Source organism: Aspergillus luchuensis, chromosome 3 (genome assembly GCF_016861625.1).
Source record: "Aspergillus luchuensis IFO 4308 DNA, chromosome 3, nearly complete sequence".
NCBI lineage: Eukaryota > Fungi > Ascomycota > Eurotiomycetes > Eurotiales > Aspergillaceae > Aspergillus > Aspergillus luchuensis.
Window position 1 is genome coordinate 269994 of NC_054851.1, and position 12935 is coordinate 282928.

The window sequence follows — 12935 nt, forward strand, 5'->3', positions numbered from 1 at the left end:
TTGGTGCGGCCAAGGTTGCTTTTGACGGTTGTTTCGATCAGCACGGCTAGACATACCGAGAACATCGTCGAGCAATAAAAATTCAATTGCTAGTAATAGAGAGAGCTCGACATCTTAGTCGCCATTTTCCTGCGACGCCTTGTCCCATTATCTCAGCGAATATGCCGAGGTCTGGTCAATGAACCAGTACTAGCTTCAGATAGAGTCCAAGACTTACTCTGCCACCACCTTACATTTGCACAGTACGATTACATAGCGAAGAGGCACAGTTGAGATCAGATATCCACGCAATTGAGTCTTTGACATCGACACACACACACAAGATTTCTTATATACAATGATGACAGTGGAAGTTTAAAAGGTCCATCAAGGAGAACAACAGGAGATGGAAATGGAGATACCACCACCTAGACGATCAGTCATAATCACGACCTCTCTTAGTCGCGCGTGTCCACCCTAGGAACAACAATGGGATTCCATGACGTGAGCGGGCGCAAACATAGGCATGGCATCTTCCCACAAACTGTTCGACAACACGGTCTTGTTGCTACCATCGGCTTCCATGAGCACGATGATAGCGTATGGCTGCATAGAATCATCGTATAAGGGTGCCTCCTGCTGGAAGCCGAACATCGCGGTACTGTATAGGATACGTCCATCTTGGGTCCACACAGCATGGGCATCACTGGCGATAGAGGGAGTGAGCTTCGTAAGTTCACTGCCATCCGGGTTCATGGTGAAAATGTCATAGTTGTCGCCAATGTTATCCAGATTGGTGCGCCGTGTGAACAAGATCTTCTTGCCATCAGGGGAGAAAGCCGGGAGGTTATCCCACTCGGTTGTAAGTTGGGTCACCTGCCGAGAGGGTAGATCGACAATGGCCAATCCAGTGGTGCCAATGGTGGTACCATTAGAGGCAGTACCAGGCCATGTCCGGAAAACGACCTGGGTGCCATCATGGTTGTAAGACGGGAATCCGTAGTTGGTGATGTTGTTGCCGGCGAGGAGGGTCACGCCCGTACCCTCCGGGGTAACACTGAAGATGAACCCTGGGCTACTTTGGCGACCCACAAAGTATGCGCCGTAGCCGAACGTGATGTTGGTATCATTCGGTCCCCAGTTGCCCTGATAGGCACGGGCGTTAAAGCCTTCCGCGATAGAAGGGTTGATCATGCCCTTCTTGGTCTCGAAGAGGGTAACCTGATCAGTGCCGTTCATTTGGAGACGCATGAGATTGCTCTCCGCGACACCCTCCATCTGCTGTGACATGGCCATCATAGGGCAGCCTCCACGCTTGGCCATCGGGAAAACATCCGTGAAGCGGTAGTCCCAGTCCGGGTCAAAGCTCCACAGCGGGGAATACTGAGTCTTCGATGTCGACGTACTACCGCCCGTGGGACCTTGTTTTTCATAGATGATATATTTGCCATCTGGCGACCAGGCAGGGGAGCGTATAGCAGGTGTCATGGTATTCATGGGAATGGTCTGGTATTGCGTGTAGTTTTTACCCGAGATGGAGGTGTAGTAGATACCATTGCTCGCCGACTCTTTCATGACGTAGCCAATAACCTGTCGTGGGCATTCAATGATCAGTATGGAATACTACAGTTTGGCTGAATCAGGATACTTACATCGTCGGTGACGAACGAAGGACTGATCTTGGTCCCATCTCCAGTAGCATGAACAATGCGGTCACCACCCGTGGCGAAATCAATCGAGACGATGCTGGTGTTGAGGTAAGATCCTTCGAGCAGTTCAGGCTGCAGGCGACCATTGTATGTGTCCTCGGTCAACATCTCATAGAAGACCAGGCGCTTTCCATTCGGGGAGAATCTAGGCGATCCCTGGGTGTAGTTGCTCCGAGACGAGACGAGACGAAAGTCGGTACCATTGGGGCGGGCTGCGTAAATGGACAACTCCTGGGTATGCTCCCAACCAGAGCCGTCGCTGTGGCCCCGCCATGGGGTGTTGCGATCGGATGTGAAGACGATCCACTCTCCATCAGGGGACCATGTCGGTTTGAAGTATCCATTGGGTAGTGAAGAGTTGGCGGCCTCGGAGATACCGGGAATGAGCGTGAGGTTCTTGAGCGATCCGGTCTCCAGGACCATGAGCATTATCTGGCTAGTCTGATTGTATCTTGAAGTTGCAAATGCCAGCATCTTGCCATCAGGGGAGATCGAAGCAGAGTCGTCGACACCGGGTGACAAAGCGACTTCCTCTATTTCTGCCCCCTCGGTACTGGTGCCATTAATGGCGACACGGTAGATATCCGCCTGGCCGTCCCCTCTTCTCTCCGACGTGAAATAAACATGCTTTGCGTCAGGAGACCAGCTGGCTCGGAAATCGTACACGGTGTTGGAACCCAGGAGGAGCTTCTCATTGGAGCCGTCTGGCTCGGCAATATACAGCTCGGAATAGTTGGGACTGATGCGGTTGTGCAGAAAGGTACCTAGTTTTGTTCCTGAGGTAGCCTCTCTCCTAGAGTGGTCTTCTGCATGTGATGCACCAGAGACTAGGGTGGCAGTGGCTAATGCAAGCCAGGCCCATGTCTTCGAAACAAACATGGCTCTTTCCACTCCCTAGCGACAGGGGTGACAGGGGTTGGTTGAATGGGCAGATATAAAGATAACAGAATGCAGGTCACCGCTCACACACGATAGCCTGCTATCGAACTAAGTTCTGAGACAGATTTGGGCAGTAGTCGATGAGCAAGCAGGGCCAAGCTTCGTCTTAAATGTCAGAACTCGGAACCCAGGACTCTGAAGAGCGGGATGGGGTGGGGATGTACCCGCTGACAATTGGAAACGACCAGAGCCATCTTCGCTTAGATGGGAAGAACTATCTCAGCACTGGGGTATGGCCCTCAGGGCTTAATTTAGTGTCTTCTAGTGTGGAGGGTCAAAAAAATGCAGGTGCCACGCAGAGAAAAATCCGGGAGCTCCACCTTTCGGACCTTGAACCCTGAAATGGATACCCGTCGGCGATCACTTGTTGCACCTCGTATAGCGAATTGGCCCTCGGACCTGCCCACCCGAAGCGATCCGCGCCCTCCCGATCAGGTACGCGTAAAGGATGACGGATTTGAGGTTGCTAACCTTGCGTAGTTGTAGTCCATCTCAAAAGACCGGTGGAGAAAATACAATACAATACGCCACTCCTAGCAATCTCGGGCCTCGTCCGGGCCGCTCTATACCCCTCTGATGCTTGTTTTGTCAAAGAACACGGGATAATCTTCTTCGTCCAGATTTGCTCCCGCATGCATGTATTGCATGAGAGCTCGGCCATAGTGTTTCAGGTCCTTTCTTAAAAAATGAATGGATCATTCCCAGCAAGTCGAGGCAGGACGTTTTGTAATTGGGATCAGAGGTCCACCCACGCGTTCTCCCCACATCCCACATGAAGACTGGAAGGGGGGAAGTGTCTCCTTTCGTGTTTGGAAATTGCCGCATCGGCTGTTACTATTATCGTTCTCCGAGTTGAAAGAGGCAGCTGCGCAATCCTTTTACCTCCGACATCACAGGGCCGAGCAAAGCCTCGAGCCCTCCGAATAGGCAACCGTCGTCATTCCTATTGGGTCCTTCAGACTTCACATAGGGGAGTATACGCAATATTTCCGACTGGTCTGAATGCCTCTACTGCCCAATGGTGTATCCCAAAGAAGTCAGATTACGACCCAAGCAGCACGCAGCCGGCGGCTTCAGCTAAGTCAAGCGTTCTTCTTGTCTCACCAAAGAGATCAATGAACCCGGACCCTACAATATCAAGAATATAGTGTGGACTATACGATGTTCAGTTTGGGATAGCATAATGCTTACAGAGGGTTGATGACTACAGCGGCAGCCGACAAACAAGACAGTTTATACTTCTTATACTCTTATGTATTCATCATCTAGACCTGGATTGAAAAGCTCCTTATTTACAGATAGGCAATTGTTAAAAGGCCTCTCCAACAGCAACCCCTTCCCAAACCCGTAATCAAAGTCAAGACCCAGTTGGAATGTAAAGGAAAGTACATGGGCTTCGAGCAGAATAGAAGCAATGATGGACGCATACGGCTGGATAAAACCGTCTCTTCAGCAGACCCTCAAAAGGGAACAACTCTAGCTGATAACGGTGATATTGCTCGACAGAGCAGTGCAGTTGATCGGAAGATCAATTGGCGGAGCTGTTCCCCCGTTGCTGAAAGCCAGACTGCTGTAGTTGTAGGTCGGGCTTAGCATCATGATTTGGCCAACAGTCGTCCCATACTTGTCGGCAAGATCCTTATACACACCCCACTCAAACGAATAAGGCTGGATGATACATTGACTCGGCGAGCACTCGGGGACCTTGATGAACTGGCCAACCGGCAATGTTTCATTAGCGGACTGACCGCCCGAGAGTGATTCGGTAGTTATGTTGAGACGGAGGGCAATCTTTTCATAGGTGTCCCCTTTGACGGTGTAGTACAAACGTGGTCCACCGTAGATGCAAGTCCGGGTACGGCCCACATCTTTGATCAGGCAGGATTCATTGTCTGGAGTGCAGGTTTCGCCAGGGATGATGAAGACTTCGCCAATATTAGGTGGAATGGTCACATCTGCCATAAGGTTGTGTCGGCCAATGTCACAGACACCGCGGTTGGTCTTGCGGGCAACCTCGAACACCGTAGTCTCTTCGGTGATATCGTAGAGATAACTTGTGGTATTCAGGGTACTCGGATCGCAGGACGCCGAGGCAACGGCAATGGTGCCCAGAGAAAGAAACAAAGTAGAAACGGCGGATCCAAAGCCCTTCATTGTGACGGTAATTAGTCTTTAGTGGGGGTGGAAAGAAATTGAGATGAAATGAGCGACTATGAAATGAGAAGAATGAAACAGACAATGTACTGGAAGTACAGGAGGCCCTTTTATAGCTATCAAAAATTATATCCTAGCAATGATTGATCTTCCACGCAGAAGTGGCTCCGGGAGCACGATAAGGAAGTTCCGATCGGTGATCATGAACCGCTCATGCCGCAGCAGTGTGGTCAAGGTGCACATGAATCCCGATGGCACCTTCGCAGTCCAGGCCACCGACATTCATTTCTTCAACAAGCCTGAGTACGTGTATAACGATCACTAGGTACTCGGGGTATCCGTGTCTCCCCCGACGGCACGTCACGGAGTTCCGGTCCCTTCCACTGCCTATAGCCTCGTCAGCTGCGATATGATAGACGCGTTAGCCACGCCATGTAGTCCGCGATATCGGGGAGTTTGCTAAGGCATTCTAAAGACACTAAAAGCGCCAGTGCGTCTTGTAAAGTGCGTCATCGCCATATCCACCGCCCTCATTGGAGGAATTTAGATGCTCTAAACAGGGAGCGATGTACGGAGATACCCCAGTTTGACCCATAAACTGGTGGGTCGGACGGAAAATCTGCCGCGGATAAGAACGGCTTTAGAAGAAACACAGACCTTACATGCGTAATATTCCCTTCAGTTTGGGTTCCAATTGTCGGAGGTCGGATGTGACACAAAGATGGATCCAGGCAGCCAACACTAAGATCACGTTTATGCATTTCTGCCATGCTGAGATAAAGGATATTGCCCCTGGACAGACATGCGGAATAGACATAGTTGTGCTACTCACATCGAACAGGGAAGGTCAGGAGTGGGGACACGGTATCACAATGGAACTCGCTAGGCTAAATCTTCATCATCTCTTTTTATCTATACTACTGGTCGTTCTAGACCAAAAAATCAGTGATCCTCTAGAGCGGGACAGAGTGTTTCTGATCAGGCAATGATCCTCGTGCGAGTGGGTCCAGGGCAGCAGCAATATGAAGAGCCTGTTATCTCCGAGGATCTTGAGTATCTTCGGTCTCCTTATCCCCCTTTATGCACTGACAAAACGGCTAGCGTCTGTCGGCAATCCCACAGGGCTCTTAGGTTTTACATTCAATAACGTAGACACGTGGTCATAATTTTCGATGGTTCCATGTCTATGATCTGCAATCACTGCGGAAAACAATTGGGAATAATGTAGCCTAGGAGCATACGTATTCAGCTAAGAAGCTGCGCACAGGAAGGAAAGTAAAACCCAAAACCTTGGAATGGACGCCGTGGGGTTTCGCAAAGTGACCCCAGATTGGGTTATAGCGGCTAAGTGGGCGGTGTTGGGGTTGTTTTGGCACGCTTCATCTTATCGGCGGAGCCCAGACCCACGCCGCCGATCTTGATTAAAGCAGGGTCATATTGGCTCAGCGCAGACCACAGAAGGAGCTGAACTGATAACGGCCAATGATCTGTGTTGGATTTAGAGGCGATTGCGTTTTCTGATGGATAATTTGATGTATCTCCCGTCTCGAGACCGTTATCTAGTTGTTCGCGGGAGGGCTCCAGTGGGTTATACGGCTAGTATTGGTTTAGAAAGAAAGTCTCCTTGCTCTCTCTTTCTCTTTAAAGACCTACCTTGCGAGTTCAATGACATAGCAGGCGATATACCGCGGCTGCCCTAGCAAAGTCCACAGAGTCTACTCCCCCACAAGGCGATCCATAGGGACAGCAGACATGTAGTTCAACCGAGCAACATAGTTGAGGCGGATGTCAATGCAATCAATCCAGGTATCGTCTTTCCATCACTATCTCCGAGGCTCCAGTGTCCCACGGCTATTCGTTATTTGACCATATTTTTGAGCAGCCATGCACGAGCATAACCCTCACTTTAATAACTGAATATGGCATATTGCCTCATTAGTGAACACATCATGATTCCTTGACCTTGCTTACGTTTCCTGTCTGGGGTTGAACGCCTACCTTCACAAGTCTTTTCAATATTGGACTTGCCTCATCGACCACGTAGGTACCGCCATCGTCAGACTTCCGATTGACAGGAAAGGTTATCATGTCTCAAGTGCTCAGATCATAACATTGTCAGGTTATCGCACCTTTAATCTCTTTTATTACACGGTTTGATTCGTGATTTTGGTCATTTGAGGCTCCTCAAAGTGCATAAGCACTCCATACTTCTTATCCTCAATCACATTCATCAGGGCGATAGCAGTCCAGACAACTACTTTGACACGTTCTGAATATCTTTTTGAGTCCTACAGTGGTCAACGTAGAGGGCGCTGTACCGATCGGGGATATGTTATACGGGTGTATTTTTAGGAGGCCCATGGCCTCTTCGATCGATTCTATCATGAGACAGGTTTGAGTGATGAGACATTGAAAATTTGGAGTACCTTGCAGTCAATATCTATGTGCATTTCATGGTGAATTTGGTCAAGACGTTGGTACAGTTCGTCATCCCCTCAATAGAAAGCTCTGCATTTTAAGCCGGCAGTTTCAAGCCAGTAACCTCTTCACAGGCTTCCACGACTTTCTCTTGCAAATTCTCATCTCTTGCAGCCGGAATCGGCTGACCAATCTTCCCTTTGGGCTCGAAATACCCTCCAGACAGGTTCTGTTCATCATAATTCCCTTCGGCTAACATGACATACGTTTCAACACCGTCCTCCACCTTATCTGGGGCACCGTGTCCGCCAAGCTTGGTTGCCACCCACCCGGGGTGCACCGAGGTCACCGATGTGTTCCTGAACCGCCTAGCGACGGCATTGGCGAGGAGCATGACATGAAGCTTGGAGTCACAGTATGCCGAGTAACTTTGGTAGCTGGCCTCCCCGCGCTTGAACCAGAACATATCCTCCAGGCTCGCCATGTCTGCGTACCGGTGCAGGTTTGAGGAAATGAAAACCAGGCGTTTTGGTGGACGCAGCAAACAGGACATCACATAAGGTGCGATAAGGTTGACCGACACCAAGGCTGGAACACCAGTATTCGCATTCTTCCGAAAGCCACCCTGCATGATTCCAGCATTCAGGATGACAGCATCAAATTCACCAATTGCGTTGGCATCGTCGCAGAGCTTCTGCGTGTCTTCCATCCTGGATAAGTCGGCAGTCAACACCCCGGCGGCACCTGGGCACGCGGATTTGGCGTCCATTGCACGTTGCTCATTGCGTGCATGCAGGTATACGGTGTGTCCTCTGTTAACAAGCTGCCTGGCAGCCTCGAGACCAAGTCCGTCGACCGAGCCAGTGATGAGAATGCGAGCCATTTTGCTGATCGCCAATGATTGATAGGCCAATTTCAAGTGATGTACTGTCACGGCTGGAAGCTTCCGAATTCAGATAAAGGCAGCGAGAAGGGAGGAGGGTACAAAAGTTGAGATACAGTCGAACTGGAAGGTGAGTCTGTTGTATGGCTATGCCCGGGGCCGTCGGAGCAGCGTTTGATGGTCGTGGGGCAAAACACTGCACGGGAGTAAAGTCCGGTAACTCCGACGGTTTCCCGACGGGTTTGTAGATATGGGATTATGATGGATTCTACACGGTGGATGTAGCCATCATCCTGGACCCTGGGTGGAGCTTTTGTCATCTCCACACTTTCAGAAGGTGTCGCCGTGTCAGGGCTTTTCGCCGGAGCTCACAGGATCAGAAACTGTCGACGTGATTACCGGACGGAGAAACAGGAGAGACATGTCCCAACGGGAATTGACAGCGCATGCTCATAGGCCATATAATTCCGGCATATTGCTTCATCTGAACTATTTCATGGGAACGGAAAGGAAATTTATTTATTCCATATGGCTCCATCTTAATTGCTATTGTTCTACTCCATACTTTATTCGCCTCGTTCTTTCTCTTGGCCTTATCAAATAGCAACGATCAATCTGGCCAATGTACATACTACAAAACAATATACTAAATCACTCAAATTAAATGTGCCTTTTACGTGGTATCAAAAGATTCATCACGCACCCTGCAGGCACAGCCAGACCATGAGGGACTCCACTCCCCACGGAAGCTAATGCGCTTTGCTGACACCGCCAATGAGATACCGACTGTCAGCACGCTACCTAGGTTTTCCATCTGCTAGACCTTCATGGGGCATCGTGATGGTTCGACTGCCACCGTCGTGATTGAGAATCGAACTGTTTAGAAGACAAGGGGTCAAGTTTCGTCATTCATGAGTAGAGACGGATTTATAATCGCATCGTGTTCAATTCAGAGTTGCCACCACAGCCCAGTTGTGACGAGCTTCATTGTTTGTGGGGTCGCGGTTATATATATTTGAACTATGAGCCCTCAAGCTGGCTGGCATCCTCTGGGTTAACACTAACAGCACAACTCTGATCATTCCACTCCGATCCATTTCCTTACTTATAGTCTCCATTATCATGGCCACCCACCCAGCAATCATTGTACCCGCACTGAAGGGGCCTTTAACAATTCAGCATGTTCCGACTTGGAAGCCTGCCCATCGGGAAATTCAGGTCCGGGTGGAATGGGTTCCATCCGCCCCGTTGGATGTCTGGCAAGTTGATGCTGGGCTCATGGTCCAGTTTCCTCAGACACTGGGTGATACGGCTGCGGGGACTGTAGTAGCTGTTGGTCCTGATGTCAAGCGCCTCCAAATTGGCGATCAGGTTTTCGGAATGTTTTTCCAAAATAAGACACAGAAGGGTCAGCAGGTATATGTAACTGCACCAGAGACCCTTTTTGGTAAGGTTCGTTCACACACCACTTCCAATTTAGTTTTTTCTATGCCAGTTAAACCCGGAGTGCTAGGTCCCACAAACCATTCCATTGTCTGCTGCGGCTACCATACCGACCAACTTCTGCACTGCATTCTTTGCACTTTTTGAAAAGCTCAAGATTGAGCTGCCTTGGCCGCGTCCAGAAAACTTCACCCCATCTGACAAAGACGTACCGCTTCTCATCTGGGGTGCTGCCAGTTCCGTGGGGCAGTCAGCGGTGCAAATCCTCCAACATTGGGGATACACGAACGTGATTGCAACATCTTCGCCGAAGCACCATGCAAGGATCAAGGCTTATGGTGCGGCGCACGTCTTCGACTATCGCGACCCCAATGTTACTGCCTCCATCCTCGAACTCTTGGCTAGTCAAGGGCACTCAGAGATTATTCGTGTCTTTGACTCCGTAGCCTCGAAGTACGGTTCCTTGATTCCAATCTCCAAGATTGCGACACAACCAGGATCAGCTGTTGCTGCTGTTCTTCCAGTCGTTATCAGCACCTCAGCTGAAAAAGACGGTCTCAAGCTTTCCCCAGATGTCTCTGCGGAAGCGCCCTGGGCATCGGGAGTGGAGATCCATCCCATTGTGGTTTACAACTACGAAGAGGTATGTCGTCACTTGCATCTCTTTTTCTCTTCTGTCCTATGGAAGACTCCATGTTGATCGCGACCGAATTTGGGCTAATAATACTTCGTCTTCAGAATCAATTTTTGCGGGACCATCTTCAAGCTGAGATCATGCCAACGCTTTTGGCACAAGGTGCTATCGAGCCGAATAAGCAGCAGATAGTTGAAGGAGAGACTCTCTTGGATAGGGCGCGCAAAGCTTTAGACATTATGAGAAGTGGCACTGTTAGTGGTGAGCGGCTGGTGTGGCAGGTCTGGACCGAGGAGGAGTTCCCTGAGTTCAAATGATCTTACTGCCAGGAGTGAGCGGTGTTGTGATGTACTAGAGCAAGCCCTGTTGCCTTGGTCTTTAATTTTCTAGTAGAATCGTTTGTTCGTGCTCTCTACGCCTTTACGATGAGTTATTCGTAATACACACGTTTTTATCTGGGCAAAGCGTGCCTTCTTCCTAGATATAGCAGAACTGATCTCACACAAGGTTCACACAAAGAAGGCCTGTGAGGAAGAGACATATCAAGAGGTGATTATAACTAAATATAAGGACAGAGTGTCACTGTATGCAACTGAACAAATGATATTTCTGGTCAATGTAAATTTTTGGGGAAAGCTACTTGAGAGAACATATAATCATTCTGCTTCGGAACTACACTGCTAATATACTTTGCTTCGAAGCTTGTTAAAGACAATAAACGAACCATCACCGACCAGAGACAGTTCTTCCAGCGTTGTCGGGCCAGTATACATTCTCTCATCTGGTGCATACTCGGACGGTTCCCTTTCAGGTTCGTTGTCTGCGTTTTCGCAGAGGGTATCTGCGACCTCCCCGGTGTAGCCATCAGGATCCCAAGCCAATGGTCGAGTCTGCATCTCTTCAACCTTGATCGCCACAATTTGTTCAATCTCAGCTCTCTCTGCAGGCTCGAGTATGACCAGTCTCTGTTTCCAAACATCATCGATGGGAATAGACGTCGATCCGAAAAATCGTTGATCGATCTTATGCCAGTATATCAAGTCAAAGGCAAAATTGTTCCTCGCTGCATATGCTATCCAGAAATTGCCACTCTCCCAGCTGTCTCTCATATGACCCGACAGCCGCTGGGTACTGGCCAACCACCCCTGCTCAATTGCTCTCTCCTCCTGGTCTCTTATCGCCTTGAGGAAGGTGGGAAGACGTCGTTGATATTTACTGCACCAGTCTTCAAGACCCTGTGGCCAGTATTCGGGCTTCTCAATTAGCAGCCACCATGGAGGTGCAAATGAGAATTCAACAGGCGCGGCGTATGTGAACTCCCAGTCAACAACTCCGACGATCTTCAGCTCTTCGCTCAGGAGGATATTAGCTGGGCGGAAGTCATCGCACCAAAGCTTGAACGGGCCGTTATCGAAGGCGTCCAACGGCTTTGTTAAATGATGTTCTCTGGCGAGTTTTCGAAAAAGGAATCGAGCAACAAGCTTCCGTCGACAGTCGTCCGCTGAGTCAATCGCATCATTACGCTGGTTGATGAGGTGTGCAATGTGAAGTTCTGCTAATGCTTCGAAATATGAAGATGTGGTTTCGAACGTCGTGTTAGGAAGTTTTGATCGAGGTAGCGTACCCAGTCGGATCAGACTATTCATAGACATTGACAAGGGTCTCTTGCTTACTTCCCAGGTGAAATCATCGACCTGTTTCAGTGACCCTATCCGGGGAAAATTTGTTTTGGAAAGCTCCAGTAAAACGGTTGCAACCTCTCCATACAACGCCTCCAGCCTGGCCTCACGGATATCGGGGTTAAGCACACCACGCTCTTCGCGAGGACAACCAGGCCTATTGAGAACATCATACATGTTTGTCTTATGCTCAACGTATTCCATTATGATGAACGGGCCTAGTCCCCGAGGACTTTCTTCCCTCGATCCCCAGTGACACACGAAAGGAACAGGAATGGCAGTCTGATCATTGATGTATCGCATCATGGCCACTTCATTGCGTACTTTCTCTTCGGGGAACATGATTGATCCTGGCTGGACGAACCGTATGACTGTAGAGTTTGCATTCTTGTTCTTCATCTGGAAGGTGATGTTGTACGAGCCTTTCTCCAGATAGCTAAACTCATCAATCTTCCCAGGGCCATGGTGTCTTGACAGGAATTGCGCGACGGATTGCAGAATCTTGGGGTCGAAGAACTGTCGAACCCATGCATTGGTGATGGCTTCAGCCTTCTCCCAGGCGACGTCGTCGTGGTGCAGGCGTGGTTTCATGCTTGCCAGGTGCCTCTAGAGGTAAATGTCAGCTGATAGATACGAAACAGAGAGAGCTCGTAGATGGAGATGACTCAAACCGACTCTGAGTGATAGTTATTCTTGGTCTGTGGGTAACAGCGATCAGAAAGACCAGTGGTTTATGCTACGAGATACCCAGCCCTGAGGAAGAGTGTTGTTTAAATCCCGCATTAACCCCCCACTAAGGCAAGGGGATGCACGTCGAGTCGCACAATTCCCAAAGATCAGCTGCCTGGTCTAGGCTCCTCTACCCCACCATGTGCACGTCAAAATAGATGGGATGGCTTCTTGATTTCCTTGGCGGTGCTTTAGATAACTAAGTGAATCTTACACAACGCCTTTGTTTCCCATGCACAGAAGGTATTATGGCTTGCTCAGGCCGGTCGGACACTGTGAGACAAAGCTATGGTGTTTGAGCGTCGTTCTCCTAGATACGTAACGGGAGACCAGTCATATTTGGGGTTGCCAGGATCATATAATACGAC

At 49.5% G+C, this 12935-nt stretch overlaps 6 protein-coding genes across 6 annotated transcripts; 2 read left to right on the forward strand and 4 right to left on the reverse strand.

The window, feature by feature from the left end:
* Positions 1 to 456: 456 nt before the first annotated feature.
* AKAW2_30083A (TolB family protein) lies at positions 457 to 2567 on the reverse strand (the record flags this gene model as incomplete). Its single annotated transcript, XM_041686558.1, has 2 exons — positions 457 to 1569; positions 1632 to 2567. The coding sequence occupies 2 exons, from the start codon at positions 2565 to 2567 to the stop codon at positions 457 to 459; spliced, it is 2049 nt and encodes a 682-aa protein (XP_041540530.1).
* Positions 2568 to 4103: 1536 nt separating this feature from the next.
* Positions 4104 to 4781, reverse strand: AKAW2_30084A (LysM peptidoglycan-binding domain-containing protein; the record flags this gene model as incomplete). The annotated part of the gene is made up of 1 exon (XM_041686559.1): positions 4104 to 4781. One exon carries the CDS (start codon positions 4779 to 4781, stop codon positions 4104 to 4106), a length of 678 nt encoding a protein of 225 aa, XP_041540531.1.
* A 139-nt stretch (positions 4782 to 4920) lies between these two features.
* Positions 4921 to 5106, forward strand: AKAW2_30085S (uncharacterized protein; the record flags this gene model as incomplete). The annotated part of the gene is made up of 1 exon (XM_041686560.1): positions 4921 to 5106. The coding sequence occupies one exon, from the start codon at positions 4921 to 4923 to the stop codon at positions 5104 to 5106; it is 186 nt and encodes a 61-aa protein (XP_041540532.1).
* A 2190-nt stretch (positions 5107 to 7296) lies between these two features.
* AKAW2_30086A (SDR family NAD(P)-dependent oxidoreductase) lies at positions 7297 to 8082 on the reverse strand (the record flags this gene model as incomplete). The annotated part of the gene is made up of 1 exon (XM_041686561.1): positions 7297 to 8082. The coding sequence occupies one exon, from the start codon at positions 8080 to 8082 to the stop codon at positions 7297 to 7299; it is 786 nt and encodes a 261-aa protein (XP_041540533.1).
* A 1122-nt stretch (positions 8083 to 9204) lies between these two features.
* On the forward strand, positions 9205 to 10476 carry AKAW2_30087S (zinc-binding alcohol dehydrogenase family protein; the record flags this gene model as incomplete). The annotated part of the gene is made up of 3 exons (XM_041686562.1): positions 9205 to 9534; positions 9596 to 10168; positions 10264 to 10476. 3 exons carry the CDS (start codon positions 9205 to 9207, stop codon positions 10474 to 10476), a joined length of 1116 nt encoding a protein of 371 aa, XP_041540534.1.
* Positions 10477 to 10839: 363 nt separating this feature from the next.
* On the reverse strand, positions 10840 to 12429 carry AKAW2_30088A (phosphotransferase family protein; the record flags this gene model as incomplete). The annotated part of the gene is made up of 1 exon (XM_041686563.1): positions 10840 to 12429. One exon carries the CDS (start codon positions 12427 to 12429, stop codon positions 10840 to 10842), a length of 1590 nt encoding a protein of 529 aa, XP_041540535.1.
* Between the last annotated feature and the right edge of the window lie 506 nt (positions 12430 to 12935).